Source organism: Amblyraja radiata, chromosome 19 (assembly GCF_010909765.2).
Source record: "Amblyraja radiata isolate CabotCenter1 chromosome 19, sAmbRad1.1.pri, whole genome shotgun sequence".
NCBI classification, from domain to species: domain Eukaryota; kingdom Metazoa; phylum Chordata; class Chondrichthyes; order Rajiformes; family Rajidae; genus Amblyraja; species Amblyraja radiata.
The window spans coordinates 8,674,743-8,696,980 of record NC_045974.1 but is presented as its reverse complement, the minus strand read 5'-3'; the positions used below and the strand labels follow the sequence as shown (position 1 = coordinate 8,696,980).

The 22,238-nt window shown below is 43.8% G+C and overlaps 1 protein-coding gene across 5 annotated transcripts in view; it reads right to left on the bottom strand.

The window, feature by feature from the left end:
- ptprz1 (protein tyrosine phosphatase receptor type Z1) overlaps nt 1-22,238 on the bottom strand; it is a 193,041-nt gene that overhangs the window by 27,557 nt on the left and 143,246 nt on the right. For 4 of the 5 annotated variants that reach the window (XM_033037614.1, XM_033037616.1, XM_033037617.1 and 1 more), the window contains 8 exons: nt 20,363-20,454; nt 16,496-16,581; nt 12,959-12,979; nt 9,190-9,286; nt 6,979-7,061; nt 5,822-5,956; nt 3,875-4,009; nt 708-871 (listed from right to left, as the gene is read on the bottom strand). In XM_033037614.1, the coding sequence (XP_032893505.1) occupies nt 708-871; nt 3,875-4,009; nt 5,822-5,956; nt 6,979-7,061; nt 9,190-9,286; nt 12,959-12,979; nt 16,496-16,581; nt 20,363-20,454 (813 nt within the window). The remainder of the gene's footprint in view (nt 1-707; nt 872-3,874; nt 4,010-5,821; nt 5,957-6,978; nt 7,062-9,189; nt 9,287-12,958; nt 12,980-16,495; nt 16,582-20,362; nt 20,455-22,238) is intronic. The other variant, XM_033037615.1, reaches the window with a different exon arrangement.

Genomic DNA, 22,238 nt, shown 5'->3' with positions numbered 1-22,238 from the left:
TAATTGGCTTGGTATCAATGTAAAATTGTCCCTGGTTAATGTGCGGGGATCGCTGGTCGGTGCGGACTCGGTGGGCCGAAGGAGGGTGGCGGGTACATGGAGCAAGCTGCCAGGAGAGGCAGAGCCCCTTCCTATGGACAATCAGATGGGGGCTCGTTAATGCTAGCAGTGACCGTAGCAAATCTATATTTAGTTTAGATTAGTTTAGTTTAGAGATACAGCGCAGGAACAGACCATTCAGCCTACCGTGTCCGCACCCACCAGTGATCCCCGCACACCGACACTATCTTACCCACACCAGGGACAATTTATATTTATTCCAAGCCAATTAACCTACAAACCTGTACGTCTTTGGAGTGTGGGAGGAAACCGAACATCTCGGAGAAAACCCACGCAGGTCACGGGGAGAACGTGCAAACTCCTTACAGACAGTGCCCGTAGTCAGGATGGAACCCGGCTCTCTGGCGCTGTAAGGCAGCAACTGTACTGCCGCCCCCCCCCCCCCCCCCCCCAATTGTTTCATTAGAATTGTTTCATCTATTTCTGTTGAACATCTTAATTGCCATTTGATCTTCATTCTCCAGGTGGGAGTGATGGGATGTGATTCAATTCAATTCCACACATATCTAGCATTACTTTCTATTAACATTTAAGTAAGTTCACGTGCTGACAAAGCAAGAGATTTTGCATTGAGTAAAGTAGTGTACCTGCAATGAACCACCACCGGCCCTGCAGGGTTGGCCTTGGCCGCTGCTGAGTGCCGTATAAATGTTAGTACAGGCAGGGCATACTCTGGAACACCCATATCAGGCCACTGGGTGTAATGATACTGCAACACAATGTGATTGTTCTGCCTGCCTTTCACTGATCCCTGTTGTGGAGCAGAAAGTTTGGGTACAGCGTTAATGTTCTTCCAAAGAAGAAGGGACAGATTCGGCCCAACAACGGACCACAGTCACTCCAAACATTTGGAGCAGACAATACAAAGCTTGTCCATACAACATGTTCACAAACCTTCCTCTGTCTGCCATCTCTTCCCCACCACACTCCCTTTGGCGTCAGGGATGCGGGGAGAAGGCAGTAGCTGAGGGGGGGGGGGGGGAGTTTCTTTAGTACGGGTGTCAGAGGTTATGGAGAGAAAGCAGGAGGATGAGGTTAGGAGGGAGAGATAGATCAGCCATGATTGAATGGTGGAGTAGACTCGATGGGCTGAATGGCCTAATTCTGCTCCCATCAAATGAGCTTTACACTCTTTGCAGACAAGTAAGCCTGTAGGTACAGCAGGCAGTGAAGAATACTAATGGCATGTTGGCCTTCGTAACAAGAGGAGTTCAGTATAGGAGCAAATAGGTCCTTCTACAGTTGTACAGGGCCCCAGTGAGACCACAACTGGAGTATTGTGTGCTGTTTTGGTCTCCAAATTTGAGGAAGGACATTCTTGCTGTTGAGGGAATGCAGCATAGGTTCACAAGGTTAATTCCCGGGATGGCGGAACTGTCATATATTGATAGAATGGAGCGAATGGGCTTGTATACACTGAAATTCAGAAGGATGAGAGGGAATCTATTTGAAACATATAAGATTATTAAGGGTTTGGAAACGCTAGAGGCAGGAAACATGTTCCCAATGTTGGGGGAGTCCATAACCAGGGCCACAGTTTAAGAATAAGGGGTAGGCCATTTAGAACGGAGATGACAAAAAACCTTTTCACCCAGAGTTGTGAATCTGGAATTCTCTGCCTCAGAAGGCAGTGGGGACCAATTCTCTGGATGCTTTCAAGAGAGAGTTGGATAGAGCTCTTAAACCTAGCAGAGAAGGCTCGAAATGGATACTGATTTTGGATGATCAGCCACGATCATATTGAATGGTGGTGCTGGCTCGAAGGGCCAAATGACCAACTCCTGCACCTATTGTCTACTGAATACTGGCTTTCTTTCCTCCCTCCCTTCAGTGCAGGACAGCACAGTGGTGGAGTTGCTGCCTTACAGCGCCAGAGACCCAGGTTCAATCGTGATTACGGGTTCCATCTGTACGGAGTTTGTATGTTCTCCCTTTCTCCGGGTGCTCCGATTTCCTCCCACTTTCGAAAGACGTGCAGGTTTGTATGTTATTTGGCTTCTGTAAATTGCCCCTCGAGTGCAGAATGTGAAACTGGGGTAACATCGAACTAGTGTATGGGTGATCATTGGTTGGCATGGACTCAGTGGGCCGAAGGGCTTGTATCCACGCTGTATCACTAAACTAAACTACCTGCGCAAGGGCCTGGAAGTCAAATATAATTCACCAACCATTGCTCTAGCTTGGACCGGACAATGTATTTATTTATTTATTTGTTATTTATTTATTTGTTATTTATTTCGGACAGAATAAAAGAATAAAAAGCAAATGTGAAACAGCATACAAAAAACAAAACACAAATATTTATAAAGTGTCATAAACAATATCTATAAATAACTGAAATCGTATGTGTCCGAAAAGGAGCAGGAAGAAGCCAAAGCTTATTAATTCCCACCCCTTATTCAACTGCTTGTAATTATCTCATACAAATTTAGCAGCTACATGTACACCATATGTACACCAGCCACTATATGTACACCAAATTATTTACATTTGAACACTAATCAAATATTTACAAAGCCATACAAAAAAGAAAAAAAGAAAAAGAAAAGAAAAAACCCGCAAATACTATACAGTATCTTAGTCATATATACAACCCATCATTCTATAATCACCCTTCCCAATACAATCAGTATAACAAATATCACAATCACCTATCCTCATCCCAATATCCTTTTAAACAAGTGTTTTTGTACATCTTTTTAAACTGAATTATGCTTGTGCTAAGTTTTATCTCCTGTTCCAGACCATTCCACAAATTCACACCACAGATTGCTATGCACATACTTTTAAGAGTTGTCCTGACATTGAGTTTTTTTAAATTATGTTCCCCTCTCAAATTATACCCACCCTGTCTTTCCATAAACAGTGTTTGTATATTTCTTGGAAGTAAATTATTTCTTGCTTTGTACATGATTTGTGCAGTCTTAAATTTAACCAGATCAGTGAACTTCAGTGTATGTGACAAAGGGAAGATAAAACCTGGGGATAAACATAAGGAACTGCAGATGCTGGTATGCAAAAGAAGACGCAAAGTGCTGGAGTATCGCAGCGGGTCAGGCAGCATCTATGGAGAACATGGAAAGGTGACGTTTCGGGACAGGACACCATGCTGTGACATTCTGTCAATCAATACAAGAGGGATCAAGCCTGCTCTGAATCTTTAACTTCCGCCTAACTCCACCATCTACACACGGAAGGAAAGAAAACAGAACAAATATAAAAAAAACAACATAAGCAAAGTTGCATCGAAGGTGAAATTCAGTTCGTGCTCTCAACCTTTTATGAAAATGTTTGCTCACTTAAGGGCCTGTCCCACTTAGGCTATGTTTAGGCTACTGCCAACGACTGTCATAGTCGTAGCAGGTTGCGGAAAAACCGGTGACTGGACCCCCCTTCGACATAAAACTTGAAATAGAATCATTACTTTGACAACAAAAAAAACCAAAGTCAGCACCTGGCGACAACCTACGTTAACCTGGCGACAACTACGACAGCGTCTACGTCAGGAGAAGTCAAGCTACGCCCATTGACGTCAAACGACAGACACTGTCGCCGACTGTCTCCGAAAAATTTTCAACATGCGGCGACCAGAAAGACGCTACGACTCTTTGGGCGACTGAGTAGACTACTCACGACCATACGGGCGACACCCCGGCGATCATGTGGCAACAGCCTAGTCGCCTGTAGTCACCTCAAAAATAGCCTAAGTGGGATGGGCCCTTTAGATGTCGTGAGAATACAAACAAACACAAACCTTTTTAAACTTTGTGTTCCGTACAGTAAATTGTCTAACGGTGTAATAGGATGAAACTTTAGTGTTCTTCAGCGATACAAGGATGTGTCCATATTCTTCACTATTTTCTGATGGCCAATACTGATCGCATTTCCTCTGAAGAGAAATAAGAATTTTCGTTAATACGATCCAATAAAACTTTATTTATCCTAGGAGGGAAATGAATCGGCCCACAGTCATAAAACACAAAACATGAAATTAAAGTGATGAGTGGAAAAGATTGAGGATGTGCAAGGATTGGGGTGGGGACGGGGGGGGGGGGGGAGGGGGACAGTTTCAGTCTCAGTCTACCCCACGACAGAAGGGGGAGGAGTTGTACAGTTTGATAGCCACAGGGAAGAAGGATCCCCTGTGGCGTTCTGTGCTGCATCTTGGTGGAACCAGTCTGTTGCTGAAGGTGCTCCTCAAGTTGACCAATGTGTCATGGAGGGGTGTTTTCCAGGATGCTCCATGGTTTGAGGAGAATCCTCCCCTCCAAGGCCAACTCCCATGAATCCAACTCCAACTCCGCCCCCAGGACGGAGCCAGCCTTCCCGATGAGTTTGTTAATCGTATTGGCGTCCGCAGCCTTCGACCTGCTGTCCCGGCACACGGCAGCGAAGAAGATGGCACTGATTGGTAGAACATCTGCAGCATCTTACTGCAGATGCCGAAGGAGCGGAGCCTTCTCAAAGAGTACAGGCGGCTCTGTCCCTTCTTGTACAGGGCCTCAGCGTTCCTAGACAATTCTGTATTAGTCTCGAGGCATTCTTACACAGGACGGTGTCTATTTGTTTTTATTCAATAGACCCACGTCAGTGCTCTCAGGTTAGGATAGGGTGCAGAATTCTCTTCACTGTGACCCAATCTAACTTGGGGAATTGGATGAAAACTGTTCGTTACTCCAGCATGAATAACTTTCATCCTACAAGCCCTCATGTGTGCTGAATCCCATCTTATGGGAGTGGGGGAAATCAAGCCAAACCCACAAAAAGAGAGAAATGTCTTTGACAGCCCATGCTTCCAGCTTAACCGGCTGTTAACACTGTCAAGACCTCCGAATGTTTCTGCATTAAAAAATGTTCAGAGACTTTCAAAAACTGTGTTAACTATCGGGAATGCAAATGTATTTGCCCACTGCGATCAATGCAAAATCCCTCCATCTGGATCCTCTCACTTGGGTCCAGCAAAGATGTTTGGAGTTCTTCCATAAGAGGAGTTCAATGTGGACAAAAATATCCAAGACAAAAATGCCCAGGTTGTTGAAAATTACAAGCATTGAAAAGCCACACAGTTGATAATTGTTGTGCATTTGAACACCTTAGGTCAGGTCATAGTGGAGAGAATCCTGCACTTGCGAAATGGGGAGATTGCCACATTGTTAATGCCACATTTTGTTATACGACACCTTATATAGTTATAAATTTAGGCCAAGAATCTGGAGAAACATGAACCTTTTGTAATCAGATTGTCAACATATCAATGCAACATTTCAATGCAAATTCTGGACCTAAATTCACAGTTGTAGGATATGCAAGTGAGAAATTAATCTGGTATTTTACCAAAGACCCTGGTTATTTGTAATCTCTCCAAAGGGGCAGCAGGGCTGTCACCTTTCCTTTCCAAAACCCAATGCACATCCAGTGAGTTGTGAATCTGTGGAGTTCTCTGCCACAGAAGGCAGTGGATGCCAATTTGCCAGATATTTTCAAGAGAGAATTAGATATAGGTCTTATGGCTAACGGAATCAAGGGAAATGGGGAGAAATCAGGAACGGGGCACTGATTTTGGATGATCAGCCATGATCATATTGAATGACGGTGCTGGCTTGAAGGGCCGAATGGCCTACACCTGCACCTAGTTTCTATGTACACAGATAACCTGAATGACATTTGCATGCAAGAGACTTCAACACAATTTGACACTCACCCTTCCCTTCTCCACCAGGTTGGTGATCATCACAATCACGCTTACGTTATGTTCCCATATCATACGCCAGAAGTCTTCAGCTGTGGATTTAAGAGGCCCTTGAGCCGCGATGTAGGCCTTCTGCCTGTTGTAGCCCTGGCAAACACAGTTAAAAGTCATGCCTTATTATCTTCCCACTTGTGTAGGAAGGACCTGCAGATGTTGGTTTAAACCGAAGATAGACACAAAGCTGGAGTAACTTAGCAGGGACAGGCAGCATCTCTGGGTGACGTTTCGGGTCGAGACTGGTTAGGGATAAGGAAAACGAAAGATATAGACGGTGAGGTAGAGAGATAAATAACAATGAATGAAAGATATGCAAAAAAGTAATGATGATAAAAAAAACGAGCCATTGTTAGCCATACCAAAGGAAACCAAGGGAAAAAAAGGAACAAAGGTGATGAACCACAGGAGAGGTTAGTGTCCTGTGATTCTCACCTTTCACCTGATTGTTGTGTGTTTCTCTCGGAGCTCGTCCGAGACCAGCAACACTGAGACAGTAGTTTGACACAAAGTGCTGGAGTAACGCAGCGGGTCAGGCAGCATTTCTGAAGAAAAGGATTAGGTGACGTTATGGGTCGAGACCCTTCTTCAGACTGTCTTCTTCAGATTGTCAGGAGTCTGAAGAAGGTTCTCGACTCGGAACATCGCCCATTCCTTCATTCCAGGTATGCTGCCTGTCCCGCTGAATTACTCCAGCATTTTATGTCTATCTTCAGTGTAACTGGCATCTGCAATTCCTTCTTAAACACTGAGACAGTAATGGTGTATCCATTGCTTATTGAGAAGTAGTGCACTACCTAATACACTACTTACTGCTGTAAACAATAATTGGATATTTAACCACATTGGTTAACATATAACAAAAAAATGTAAATAGTAGTCCTGAGTTATTTCTGGCCAAGTCCTATAACTGTTTGAGTCTGAAGAAGGTTCCCGACTTGAAACGTCACCTATTCCTTTTCTCCAGAGATGCTGCCTGACCCACTGAGTTACTCCAGCATTTTGTGTCTATCTTTGGTATACACCAACACCTGCAGTTCCTTCTCACCTATAAAATTGCCAAACCATTCCCTTACAACCAAACAATTTTAAATTAGATTTGGGATCTTACTCACGTCAACGTAATTTGCATTGATATAGTCGCTGTGGTTAGGATCCTTGTCCAAGAGTGGGGAGAGTTTAACTCTACTGTGGTCAACTAGAACAAATAAAATAAAACACCTTTATTTTGTATTTTTCCCCCCCCCGAAAGAAAATCTTATTTTCATAAGTTCATAAGTGATCAGAATCAGAATCAGAATCAGAATTTGATTTTATTCCCCAAGTATGTTTTGCAGCATACGAGGAATTTCACTGGCCAGGAGCAGATGGGAGCAGAATTAGGCCATTCGGCCCATGCCCTGAAGGTGATCAAGAGCAGCATCTTCAGTCAGAGGCTGATTGCACCAATGTGCAAAACTGAGAGACATAGGAAGTCCTGTTTACCAGCTGCTATAAGGTTATATAATGCGCATAAATAACTGCACTTTTTTAAAATTAATTGTATTTTAACTTGTATTTTAACTTGTATTTTAACTTGTTAAGTATGGAAGCCATTTGAGGAAATGTGTGGTGTTATGTCTGTCTTGAAGCTGTCGTGGCACTGTAATTTCCTGTAAAGGATTATTAAAGGTATAATCAATAATCAATCAATCAAGTCTACTCCGCCATTCAATCATGGCTGGTCTGCCTTTCCCTCTTAGCCCCATTAACCTGTTCAGTGCCACCCCCGAGTATGTTCGGGTCCTGGCCAATAGTGAAGAAAAAACTTGGCAGTGAACAGGTCAATGGAGGATAAAAACAAACAGAGATGCAGGATCGGGTCAGGCTGTGGATTTAATATGCAACCTGATAAATTCTGCAGGAGTACTGGAGCAGTAAGGGAACACACTGACTCAGTGACCATGGCAAGTTGACCGGAATGACCAAAGATTAATTTAACGTTAAGCTGACAATGGAATGTTTTGAACTTGAGTTAAAGAGCAGATTTATTGTGCAGACTGTTTCTATAAAGTGGCCAGGATGCAGAAATGAAGCTTAGTTTATAGATACCATGTGGGAAACAGGCCCTTTAGCCCACTGAGTCCACACTGACCATCGATAGCCCAAACACACCAGTCCTATATTACTCCAGATGAGATAAAAGTTTTAGGTACTAGTTAGGAGAGGATGGTGGCTGCTTGAAAATCATGGCTGATCTGTATGGGGGGATGGAAGGAGAGGGTTAAGGATTTGGGTTGAACGCCACAACAAGTATGACTATGGAGATCTTAGAGACACGGAGGAACTTCTGCAGAAGTTGGAAAGACCCAAATGTTTTTCACTGTGACTAGACCACATGACAATAAAGAAGTTGGTATATCCCTTTTATCTCTTTTTTTACTTTTAATATATCTTCTGTTCTCGTTTTCTCTTTTTCTTTTTCTATGGCTTGCTGCTTAACTCTTTTTCGAGTTTTTCGTTTCTAAGGGTCTCTTTTGATCACTCTTTCACACACTTACTATCCTATTTAACTCTCTTTACTTTTCTTCTTTTTAAAGTTTAAATTATGAAGTGGTACAGGAAATGTATTATGTAATTTTTGGCTTATATAAATAATTTGACTTCTAATAAATTAAAAAAATAAAATAAAATAAAAAAGAAACCATTGACCATTTGTAGGAGAACAATTGAAAGGCCACGTGGAGGTGGTGTTTGAAGTAACGGGCGATTTATGCACCAGGACACCTGCCAAAGCTGACCTGTCAAGTTTGATTTTGGTACATTTTTTGTACATTATCAAATGACGAGATTGCTCCGAAACATGTTAACTCGAGATCTTAATTTACAGAATGGAACTCAGAAAGGCTTAATTAGGTTACAAACAAAATGAGATGATCATCCACAAGTCTAAATTCATTAACAGTAGATCCTAATTTCTGTGACATTGATGGGGGCGGACAGAATCAATGAAGTTCCTGGTTGGCTTCGTCTGTGGTTTTACCACATCACAGAAGGCCAAGTCAATGCATATTTTTAAGGCAGAGATCGATAAATTCTTGATCAGTATGGGTGTCAGAGGTTATGGGGAGAAGGCAGGAGAATGGGGTTAGGAGGGAGAGATAGATCAGCCACGATTGAATGGCAGAGTAGACTTGATGGGCCGAATGGCCTAATTCTACTCCTACCGCTTAGGACCTCATTAGCACAGTCCACATTCCCTATTTATTAATTTTTAGCCCTCACAATTGTTTACCCTACGACACCATTGAAATAGTTGCCACATTAAGATAATCAAAATGGCTTACAAGCAACTATGTTTATATAGCGATTCTTGTTTTTGTTGTCTGGGTGGTTGGAGCTGTCTGACGTGATGCCCAAGTCAACAGTGCATCCTTGGACCTCCTGCAAGAAGAAAGAATGCAATTAAAGATCATGAAATAATATCTCCATATATACAATTAACTTGGGTCTCAGTATGAAAGGTATCAAATCCCAATCTACTTCATGTGTAGGAAGGAACTGCAGATGCTGGTTTACGCCGAAGATGGTCACAAAATGCTGGAGTAACTCAGCGGGTCAGGAAGCACCTCTGGAGAAAAGGAAAAGGTGGTTTCAGGTCGGCCCCTTCTTTATAAGAAAGGCCCCGACATGAAACTGTGGAATGTCTGTGGAATTCTCTGCCTTAGAGTGCGGTGGAGGCAGGTTCTCTGGATGCTTTCAAGAGAGTGTTAGATAGGGCTCATAAATAGCGGAGTCAGGGGATATGGGGAGAAGGCAGGAACGGGGTATTGATTGTGGATGATCAGCCATGATCACATTAAATGGCGGCGCTGGCTCAAAGAGCCGAATGGCCTACTCCTGCACCTATTGTCTATTGTCTATTGAAACATCACCTGCTCCTTTTCTCCAGAGATGCTGCCTGACCCGCTGAGTTACTCCAGCATTTTGTGTCTACCCATTCTGCACCGTGGAATTCTCTGCCTCAGAAGGCGATGGAGGCCGGTTCTCTTGATGCTTTCAAGAGAGAGTTAGATAGAGCTCTTCAAGATAGCAGAGTCAGCGGATATGGGGAGAAGGCAGGAACGGGGTACTGATTGGGGATGATCAGCCATGATCACATTGAATGGTGGTGCTGGCTCGAAGGGCCGAATGGCCTACTCCTGCACCTATTGTCTATTGTCCATTTTTCCTCCTCCCATTCCTAAGAAAACATATTTTTTATGGTCCTTTAAGATTTACATTTTTAGATTTTTCTTACATGGCCACAACTCCATTGTAAGATAACCTAAGACCAGTTGAAAGGTTATTATGAACCAGCTTGAGCAAAGAAACCAAGAATACTGGGGTAACCGCATCTCTGGAGGACATCGATAGGCAATTAAATTAAATTAAATTAAATTTCTTTATTTATATAGCACATTTTTAGTCAACTTGCATTGACCCCAAAGTGCTTCACATAATTACATCCACACACACAGGCAAAGGTGGGTGAAGTGTCTTGCCCAAGGACACACACAGGCAAAGGTGGGTGAAGTGTCTTGCCCAAGGACACAACGACAGTATGCACTCCAAGCGGGATTCGAACCAGCTACCTTCCGGTTGCCAGCCGAACACTTAGCCCATTGTGCCATCTGTCGTCAAAACGGACAATAGACAATAGGTGCAGGAGTAAGCCATTCAATGTTTAATTCTTGCTTGAATCCTTATTGAGTAACAGTTGGCAAGGCTATGTGATTGCTCTGAAGCCTCCAGGAAGTAATAATTGTTCTCCTGGAACATGTTGACTGAGACCCAGATGGAAAAAAAACACAGAAATATTTATAAAAACATGCTCCCTTAATTTAAATACTTTCGTTTGTGAACATAAAATATTGGAATCATCATATCTTCTGTATGTAGGGATCTAAGATATAGAAGTGGACAGAAACAATATCAAGGAATAATAATGTTTTGTCAAAAAAGAATTTCACTGTTCATTTGTACATGTGGCAATAAGGGTCCATTGGCCATTGGCCATAAGGATCTGAATCCTGCCACATGTGAATGATCATGGATAAATGAACAGTCAAACGGAGTTGCCTGCATCAAGAATAACCCCACCCCTGGATGACAGCAGACCAGAGGATTTGACTGTATAAGACACAGTTGGAAAAATTGCAGCCAACTTTGACCAGAAATTAGTGATCCACCTTTGCTTCCTCCTGCAATTTCCATCATTACAGAAGCAAATGTTGAGATTTTGTTTAGAGATACAACATGGAAACAGGCCCTTCGGCCCACCATCGATCAACCGTTCGCACTCGTTCCATGTAATCCCACTTCCACACCCACTCCCTACACACTAGTGGCCAGTTAACCTACAAACCCACGTGTCTTTGGGATGTGGGAGGAAACGGGAGCACCTGGGTAAAACTTTCACACCGAGAGCGTGCAAACTCCACAAAGACAGCACCCGAAGTCAAGTTCAAACCCGGGACTCTGGAACTATGCGGCTGTGGCTCTACCAACTGAGCCACTGTGCTGCTCATCACAGGCCAAATCACTGCTTAATTTATTCACTTCAGTATATAACTTAAGTAATATATCAGGTTGAAGAAGAATCCCCACACGAAACGTCACCTATCCATGTTCTCCAGAGATGCTGCCTGACCCGTTGAGTTACTCCAGCACTCTGTGTCCATTTTAGGAATGGGCAGTACTTGCAGTGGTGTCAAGCATCCACACCATATCAATGAAAATAAACATTCACCGCAGAAAGCACAATCACTCTCGTGTAAACAGCTGAGATGCAAAAGGGTGGCACGGTGGCGCAGCAGTAGAGTCGCTGCCTTACAGCTGCATACAGCGCCGGAGACCCGGGTTCGATCCCGACTACAGGTGCTGTCTGCACAGGGTTTGTACGTTCTCCCCGTGACCGTGTGGGTTTTCTCCATGATCTTCGGTCTCCTCCCGCACTCCAAAGACCTACAGGTTCGTAGGTTAATTGGCTTGGTACAAATGTAAATTGTCCCTAGTGGGTGTGGGATAGCGTTAATGTGCAGGGATTGCTGGTCGGTGCGGACCCGGTGGGCCGAAGGGCCTGTTTCCACGCTGCATCTCTAACCTGAACTAAACTAAAAGAAGAATATTTGCATATTCCTCGTTGCATTTACTGTGTGGGTAGCAATGTGACTGCGCGCAAGGTGAAATCCAAACACATTTAGAAAAGAATAGGTGGTAGACACAAGATGCTGGAGTAACTCAGCGGGACAGGCAGCATCTCTGGAGAGAAGGAATGGGTGATGCTTCCGGTCAAGACCCTTCTTCAGACTGATGTCGGGGGGGGGGGGAACGGGAAAGAGATAGAAAGTGGGCAGAGACAGTAGGACTGGGAAGGGGGAGGGGAAGGAGGGATAAAGCAAGAGCTGTCTGATATTAGAGAAATCAATGTTCATACCGCAGGGGTGTAAACTACCCAAGCGAAATACGAGGTGCTGCTCCTCCAATTTGTCCTGGGCCTCACTCTGACAATGGAGGAGGCCCAGGACAGAAAGGTCAGATTGAGAAAGGGAGGGGGAGTTGAAGTGCCGAGCAACCGGGAGATCAGGTTGGTTACGACCGACTGAGCGGAGGTGTTCAGCGAAACGATCGCCGAGCCTGCGCTTAGTCTGGCCGACGTGGAGAAGTTGACACCTGGAACAGTGGATGTAAAAGTATAGAATAGGCCCAGCCAGCCTATTTCAAATCCAACATGATGCAAACATTCATGATAAAGAAAACTCCAGAGGTTTTTAGAATGTGCCTTCAGTTTACAAAGGAAAAATAATCCCGTAGGATACAATTCTGAGCAGCATACAAATGAGAGAACATTTCCTGCCGACCAATTTCTATTGCATGATAAATTGCAGAGAGATCAGAGTCCAAGCCCTGCAGAGATGATGATTCTGCTCTGCAATTGAGATTTTGACCTTACTTGCGACATGAGGATGTTAAACAGAGCACACACTGACATGCGGGGAAATAACACTAGCAAATAATTGTTCTACAAAGCTACGTCTAAGGTGCTAACAAAAAAAACGAAACAAAATATCTTACCTCATAATATGCTTTGAGTTTCTTATGAAAGGGAAGGAATGCAAAAAGCACAGCAATCAAAACACCACAGCAAACAGTGAACAGCACAGATGCATCACAGCAATGACAATAAGGACAACGTAAACATTCATGCAACAAACACATTTTAAATGGCGAGTGAGCTTAATTCAGAACCAGTGACTAGTTTTGTTTTAGACCGCATTTTAAGAGGTTGGACAGGCTAGATGCAGGAAGATTGTTCCCGATGTTGGGGAAGTCCAGAACAAGGGGTCACAGTTTAAGGATAAAGGGGAAATCTTTTAGGACTGAGATGAGAAAAACATTTTTTACACAGAGAGTGGTGAATCTGTGGAATTCTCTGCCACAGAATGTCGTTGAGGCCAGTTCATTGGCTATATTTAAGAGGTAGTTAGATATGGCCCTTGTGGCTAAAGGGATCAGGGGGTATGGAGAGAAGGCAGGTACAGGATACTGAGTTGGATGATTAGCCATGATCATATTGAATGGCAGTGCAGGCTCGAAGGGCCGAAGGGCCTACTCCTGCACCTATTGTCTATGTTTCTATCATCGTATGAATTCCTTCATGCCCAGAACAAAAAAAAACATTTTAAGCGTGGCACATCTGATCTTTCGTTCCAAAATGGCACGTGTTTGAACTTTAAATGAGAGTTTTGAGATACAGCGCAGAAACAGACCCTTCAGCCCGCTGAGTCTGTGCCGGTCAACGATCACATGGTACACTAGCACTTTATTACACATTAAGGGTCATTTACAATTTTACCAAAGTCAATTAACCTACAAACCTGTACGTCTTTGGAGGGGGGGGAGGAAACCGGATTACCCGGAGAAAACCCACAAGGTCACGGGGAGAACGTACAAACTCCATCCAGACAGCACCCGTAGCCAGGATTGAACCCGGGTCTCTGGCGCTGTAAGGCAGCTTCATTGGGCCAAAGGGCCTGTTTCCACGCTGCATATCACAATGCATTGTCGTGTTTCATGAAAACTCCTGTCATCGTGAAGCTGAAATCAGTAGCTGGAGAATTCACCGGCAGTAACAGTTTCCTGTCACAGCCAGCCCGGGAATCGGAATTTCCCAACACAAGGGCGGATTTGTCAACACTTGCTTGCTTAACAAAGCTCCACTTCTGCAGGTGATGGGTAAACAGACAGTGTGTGGGCAGAAGGATCGATTAAAATAAGGTCTGTTGTACTTCACAAAGTGTGGAGGGTCTCATGTTGAATGTTGTTAAGAGCATCAGAAATAAACAAAAATAAAGGCTATCCAGCTTTTGGAACTCAGTGAAGTCAAGGTTGACAAACATTTTAGGTTTAGGTTTAGGTTAAGATTTGATAGGAATCTGAGGGATAACTTTTTTTACGCAAGAGGCAGTGGGTATGTGGAACGAGCTGCTGGAGGAGGTAGTTGAGGCAGGGACTATTACAGCATTTGGGAAATATTTAGACAGGTCCATGGATGGGAGGGGTTTAGAGGGATATGGGCCACGCACATGCAGGTGGGACTAGTGTAGATGGGGTGTGTTGGTCGGCATGGGCAAGTTGGGCCGAAGGGCCTGTTTCCACGCTGTATGACTATTTAGGATGATTGTCAATCCTTTTCTAGGCAGAGCATGCAAAGAGATGTCGTCTTGCATCTGCTGCCAGTATCCTATCCTATTGTGAAGGTAGACACAAAATGCTGGAGTAACTCAGTGGGACAGGCAGCATCCCTGGAGAGAAGAAATGGGTGACGTTTCGTGTCGAGACACTTCGTCTGAAGAAGGGTCTCGACCTGAAATGTCACCTATTCCTTCTCTCCAGCAATGCTGCCTGTCCCGCTGAGTTACTCCAGCACTTTGTGTCCATCTTTAGTCACTGTCTCCCATTCCCGTGTGAGTGAGCCCTTGTAAACATCCACCGAGCCCTAATCACATTCGTCCATGGTTTAAAATTAAGCTCAACTGTAACATGCAAACACTACACATTGCTTCAGATTTGTGAAGATTTGCAATATATGTAAAATCACATTTTTGAATTTTTAAACAAAAATAAATTCTCCATGCAAAATTAATAGTAGACTAAACATCCATCACAGCCATCGAACCATCTGTTCACGGCACAAATCTTCTGAATGTCTATGTGCAAAAGTTTGCACTGTGTAGAAGTTGCAGAATTGAAGGGGGGGGTTTTTTGCTTAATTCCAGTTACACATACCCACTGCTGACACAAACTGATTATTGCCACTGGGCAAGAACTGAAGTACTAATGTGACAGCAATGGCTGCATTGGAATAAGGGGGCTCCAAATTAACAAGAATTGGAAGTCAATCATGAGAGGAATAGATCGGATAGATGCACAGAGTCTCTTCCCCAGAGTAGGTGAATCGAGGACCAGAGGACAGAAGTTTAAGGTGAAGAGGAAAAGATTTAATAGTAATCTGAGGGGTAACTTTTTCACACAAAGGGTGGTGGGTGTACGGAACAAGCTGCGGGATTAGGTAGTTGAGGCTGGGACTATCCCAACATTTGAGAAACAGTTAGACAGGTACATGGATAGGACAGGTTTGGCAGGATATGGACAAAATGGGGCAGGTGGGATAAGTGTAGCTGGGACAATAGACAATAGGTGCAGGAGTAGGCCATTCGGCCGTTCGAGCCAGAACCGCCATTCAATGTGATCATGGGTGATCTTGGAGGGGGGGGGGGGCGAGGGAAATTGAGAGGTTGTCAATGGCCAAATTGTGCGGAGAGGGTCGGAAAACAGTGAAGGCTTGGACAGTGGCCTGAGCATTGGCGCGGTGGAGTAATTTGGTGACAATAATGTTTTAGATTGGTGGTGGAAGGGATGTGGTCATGAAATTGGAGTGCATCAGCTCGAGGGTGTAGGACTTTGGATTGTCGGGCTGGGGAGCGGGCTGGAACTCGGTGAGGCAGTGTTAGTGCAGTGTAAGGGTCTAAGGATAACTTTACAAGCTGCACATCTTCAAATGCTCCACACATTTCAGCTGCCTATCCTTTAAGATAGAGTGGCATGGTAGCAGAGTTACTGTCTTACAGCGCCAGAGACCCAGATTTGATCCTGACTACGGGTACCGTCTGCACGGAGTTTGTACATTCTCCCTGTGATTGCGTGGGTTTTCTCCGGGTGCTCCGGTTTCCTCCCACACTCCAAAGATGTACAAGTTTGTAGGTTAATTGGCTTTGGTCAACATTGTCAATTGTCCCTAGTGTGTAGGATAGTGCTAGTGTGTGAGGATTGCTGGACGTCATGGACTTGGTGGGCAGAAGGGCTGTATCTCTAAACTAAACTAATAATCTTCCCCACATCTTGAAGGTTTCTCAATACCGAAGAATCTTCAAATCTTAACAAACCTCAATAAATTAAGCCGAGCATTTTAAAAACCAACAGCAAGACAAATTAGTTTATTTTAAACATTTTATCCAGTTATTGACTCATTGAATCACTAAATTCTATGATGGTAACTTGCTGTTCCTGTATTGTTGAAACAGCAATAACTCAAAATATATCTACACATACCTCAAACTCTTCTGTAAATCCACCATTGGCATGAAGCTCTGCCACATGCTTAGCGAATTGCTTGACTGAAATGGCTCCCATTTCATCTGCAGAGAGAAAAACAAGTGTTCTTTCATTTTTATTCAAAATGGTCATGGACTGTATCTGATGTCTACTGAAGAGTAGGAGCTGCAAGATGACCAAGAATGGATAGGAATATCAAGCAACAGAACCATCAGACCACTACTAGAGAGCAGTCCGGAACTACTATCTACCTCATTAGAGACCCTGAGACTAACTTTGATCGGACTTTGCTGGCTTTATCTTGCACTACATGTTATTCACGTTATTCCTCTGCACACTGTGGACGGCTCGATTGTAATTGTGTATTGTCTTTCTGCTGACTGGTTAGCATGCAACTAAAGCTTTTCACTGTACCTCGGTACACGTGGCAATAAACTAAACTCAGTCTCAATTTTAGAAAAATTGATCACGAAGAGACTTTAATCAACAACAAAAACCGGATAAAAAGTAGATGATAAGAGTGAGTTTGTTGTGGTTCGTTTCTCTTAAACAATCAAAAACACAAATAAAATCAGTAATCAAGCAGTAAAATCTTTATTTCGCCAGGCAGGTGTGGTAAAGGCTCTTACAGTATGTAGATAGTACTAAACACAGTATCCCCACACAAAGGGGCAGTGATTAAGTGCATGTATTTATACTCCAATAATCAGCGATTCAGCAATACCTTATCTACAGAGCATAGTACAGCCTCTTGCTTCTTAAGATTGACAGCTTCATAAAATTCTCAGCTTCTTAAGATTGACAGGTTCTTCCGAGAGAGGATATATAGTTATGATGAGAAGGCTATCTTTCTGCAGATCGTGTTTTTTTTTTACTAATGACGCACATTATAATCTTATAGAGCAAGGGTAGGAGCCGAGAGTCTGACTATCCTCTCAATGTTTATAATATAGAGGAGACATTCATGATGTTGTGCTTGTTATCTCGCTTGTTATGGGAAAAGGAGCGTAAACATCTTTGTTAGCCTTGTTAGTTTAATAGGAGCAAGGGGAAGAGCTTTCTGCTTGCTTTGCAATTAATAGGAGAAAGGTTACAGCCTGTCTTAGTTTCAGCTGAATCCATTTTTGTAAAGTTTAAATCTTTTAAACTTCCTCAAGTTAGTAAGAAATACAATTAAAAAGACAAGCTGGCTTTCTACCTACTCAAAATTGTAGAGTGAGGTTTCGGTAAATGTTGTTCCCATGGAGAATGTCATCGGAAATTAATAGGAAATAAGCCATTGACAATCAAATTAAGCAAATATTGGTAGGTGCCAAGTAGGATCTCGACCCAAAATGTCATCTATCCATGGTCTCCAGAGATGCTGCCTGACCCGCTGAGTTTTACTCCCGCACTTTGTGCCCTTCTAACCATTACAAGTCATGGGTTAGATCAAGGGTTCCCAACCTGGGGTAAGTTTACCCAGGGGGTAAATTTATTGATTCTGGATTTGTACATATTTTTTCTCATTGGGTTATGGATGAGACGCCCAACAAGTTGTTTTGTCCAGGTATCAGCCATTTTCCTGAATGATGTTGGAATCATGAGGATGGATGGACTTATCGAGCAGCTCCGTCAAACTGTGTAGGAAGGAACTGCAGATGCTGGTTTACACCGCAGATAGGCACAAAGGGCTAGAGTACCTCAGCGGGTCAGGCAGCATCTCTAGATGAAAAGGATGGGGTCGAAAGAAGGGTTCTGACCCGAAACGTCACCCATCCTTTGTCTCAAGAGATGCTGCCTGACCCGCTGAGGTACTCCAGCTGAGTTACTTATGTCTAGAACCGTCATACTTATATTGTGCTGATGGTGAATAGACTTTACCACGGAGCACCCAGCATCCCAACCTGCTCTTGAAGCACCACAACTTGTACATGAATCAGATTAGTTTAGTTTAGAGATACAGTGTGGAAACAGGCCCTTTGGCACGACAAGTCCGCGCCGACCAGTGATCCCCGCACATTAACATTACCCTACACACACTAGGGACAATTTTACGTTGATACCATGCCAATTAACCTACAAATCTCTACGTTTTTGGAGCGTGGGAGGAGACCGAAGATCACGGGGAGAACGTACAAACTACGTACAGACAGCACCCATAGTCAGGATTAAAACCTGGGTCTCTGGCGCTGTAAGCGCTGCAAGGCAGTAGATCTACCGCCCTGCCACCGTGCCCCCTAAAATTCCAGTCAATTTCTGGTCAATGGTAATCCACGTGATGTTTGTTGAAGCTGAATTCAGTTTCATCATAAGACAGAGTGGATTATGAACGATCCCACCCTTAACCACAGCATAGAGGAATGTTGCCCGACCAGCCGAATCCTCCCGGCAATTTACGAGGCCATAATTAAAATAAAACTTGTGCCCGAACATGTAGAGGCAAGGACATCTGCAGAAACAAAATGGCCGCAGGCTGTGACGGATACTGCAAAGTGCAGTTATGTGGGGTGAGGGAACAAGTCTACTGCTCGGGACAACGAACAAACACCCAACAAAAATTGCACGTTTCGCATTCCTCACAGAATTTCAGATATATGTTTCCTGAGATATAAAATGCTGCATTATAACATGACACAGTCATAATAAGAGTGTGACAGCTGAAACAGGCCTTGATAGCAAAATAAATTGAAGACTTATTAGAAACCATGTTAGCAAAAAGCTGTTCAGGCATCCATCATTAGCATAGGGGAAAGCAGATTAAACACTAACACTTCATGGTCATTGACTGACACTTGACGTAAAACCTTTTAAATGTTGACACCAAGTGGAAAATGCAATGCTTGTCATTATTTATTGGAGGTATGGGAAGTTTGCTTTTAAGTGTTAATGTGCACAAAATTGATTAAATCTGAAATTATAACTGATTTTAGTTTTTTGTAACTCCCAAGTGGTGGTTTTTCAAGTGTGGCAACATTTTTTTGGTCGCCGCTGGATTTTGAAATGTTCAAAATCTCTTTGCGATACAACGCCGGCAGTCGCCGAAAAAAAATCACCAAGTGGGACCGGCCCTTAAGTGCCTGGAACACGCTGCCAGGGGTGGTGGGGGAGACAGATACGATAGTGGCGTTTACCAGGCTTTTAGATAGGCACGTGGATATGCAGGAGGACATGGAGGGATATGGATCGGGTGCAGGCAGGTAAGAGTTGGTCTTGGCATCATGTTCAGCACAGACATTGTGGGCCGAAGGGTCTGGTCTTTTGCTGTACTGTTCTGTGTTTCAGAATTCACTGTCAGGACAAAAGAAGTGCAATAAAACACACAAATGAAATAGGTAAAGGACTGTGTAGGAAGGAACTGCAGATGCTGGTTCAAACCAAAGAGAACCTGGAGCAACTCAGTGGGACCCAGGCAGCATCTCTGGAGAGAAGAAATTGGTGATGCTTTTCGGGTCAAGAACCTTCTTCAGACAGTGGACAAAAGCCTTCTTCAAACAAAGTATGGTGGCAGGAGCCAAGTTAAAAAAAAATTTAGAGAAGTGACACAATTTGTTCCCGGGTTCAAGTTCAAGTTCAAGTGAGTTTATTGTCATGTGTCCTTGATAAGACAATTAAATTTTTGCTTTGCTTCAGCACAACAGAACATAGTAGGCATTGACTACAAAACAGATCAGTGTGTCCATATACCATTATATAAATATATACATAGGGTTAATAGGTACAGATCTGATTCACTCAATCTGAAGAAGGGTCTCGACCCAAAATGTCACCTATTCATTTTCTCCTGAGATGCTGTCTGACCCGCTGAGTTACTCCAGCTTTTTGTGTCTATTGTCGGTTTAAACCAGCCTCTGCCGTTCCTCCCTGCACGCTCAACCTACTCACCTGAAATAGGAAGAGCCAGAGTTGGTGACGTGGAAATGACTCGAGGCGATGCATTATCTTCCAGGTAGAAGTGAGCGGTCTGAAAACATTTTCTGCGGCAAAGAAATAAACAGAATTAGGAGGTCCTTGAACAGTAGCGAGGAATAAATCACGTAGATGCACAGAGTCTCTTGCCCAGAGTAGGGGAATCGAGGACCAGAGGACATAGGTTCAAGGCGAAGGGGAAAAGATTTAATAGGAATCTGAGTGGTAACTTTTTCAAACAAAGGGTGGTGGGTGTATGGATCAAGCTGCCAGAGGAGGTAGTTGAGATTGGGACTATCCCAACGTTTAAGAAACAGTCAGACAGGTACATGGATAGGACAGGTTTACATAGAAACATTGAAACATAGAAAATAGGTGCAGGAGTAGGCCATTCGGCCTTTCGAGCCTGCACCGCCATTCAACATGATCATGGCTGATCATCCAACTCAGTATCCCGTACCTGCCTTCTCTCCATACCCCCTGATCCCTTTAGCCACAAGGGCCACATCTAACTCCCTCTTAAATATAGCCAATGAACTGGCCTCAACTACCTTCTGTGGCAGAGAGTTCCAGAGATTCACCACTCTCTGTGTGAAAAATGTTTTTCTCATCTCGGTCCTAAAGGATTTCCCCTCTATCCTTAAGCTGTGACCCCTTGTCCTGGACTTCCCCAACATCGGGAACAATCTTCCTGCATCTAGCCTGTCCAACCCCTTAAGAATTTTGTAAGTTTCTATAAGATCCCCCCTCAATCTCCTAAATTCTAGCGAGTACAAGCCGAGTTTGGAGGGATATGGGCCAAGCACAGGCAGGTGGGACTAGTGTAGCTGGGACATGTTGGCCGGTGTGGGCTAGATGGGCCGAAGAGCCTGTTTCCACGCTGTAGCATTCTATGAGTAGTGTAACTCGCACAGAATCCATCTCTTACACAAAGCACTGAAACGTAACATTCACAAGAGGCTTTTCTTTTAAATTGGTTTCAACGCAAGGCAAATTTTGCAAAGCTTCGCTTTCAAACTGTAGAGTAAGTGACCAACAACCCAATTCAGGCAAAAGGTAACAAAAAGTACATAAGCAAGAGAGACGATGATTCACAAAACGGACACGAAGTGCTGGAGTAACTCAGCAGGTCAGGCAGCATCTCCAGAGAACATGGATAGCCAACGTTTCGGTTCAAGACCCTTCTTCAGCCTAGGCAGGTTCTCTGGAGAACATGGATAGGTGACATTTCGGGTCGAGACACTTCTCCAAGAGGGGTCCCAATCTGAAATATCATCTATCCATGTTCTGCAGAGATGCTGCCTGACCAGCTGAGTTACTCCAATACTTTGTGTCCTTTTGTGTATTAACCAGCATCTGCAGTTCTTTGTTTCTACAGAGAAGCAATTCCTTTCACCTTATTTTTCAGGACTGCCATCTCGGCATCTCTGAGGCAGATGTTTATCCACATCTGATATATGAGAGTGTGCAAGAATTGGATGTCACTATAAAGGCACAGTGCTGGTCCAAGATGAATCGTATAGTACCCCAGCCTTTACTTTAAAGATACAGCACGGAAACAGACCCTTTGGCCCACCGACTCACCAGTGACCAGCGATCTCCCCTATCTCACACTCTGGGGACAAATTACAATTTTTACCTAAGTCAATTAACCTACAAACCTGCACGTCCTTGGAGTGTGGGAGGAAACCGGAGCATCCGTGGAAAACCCACGCAGGTCACGGGGAGAACGTACAAAGTCCGAGCAGACAGCGCCCGTAGTCAGGTTCGAACCCGGGTCACTGCAGCAGCTCTACCGTTGCGTCACCGAGCCGACCCATCAACAAAAACTCTCTTCATGAATGGATTTGAG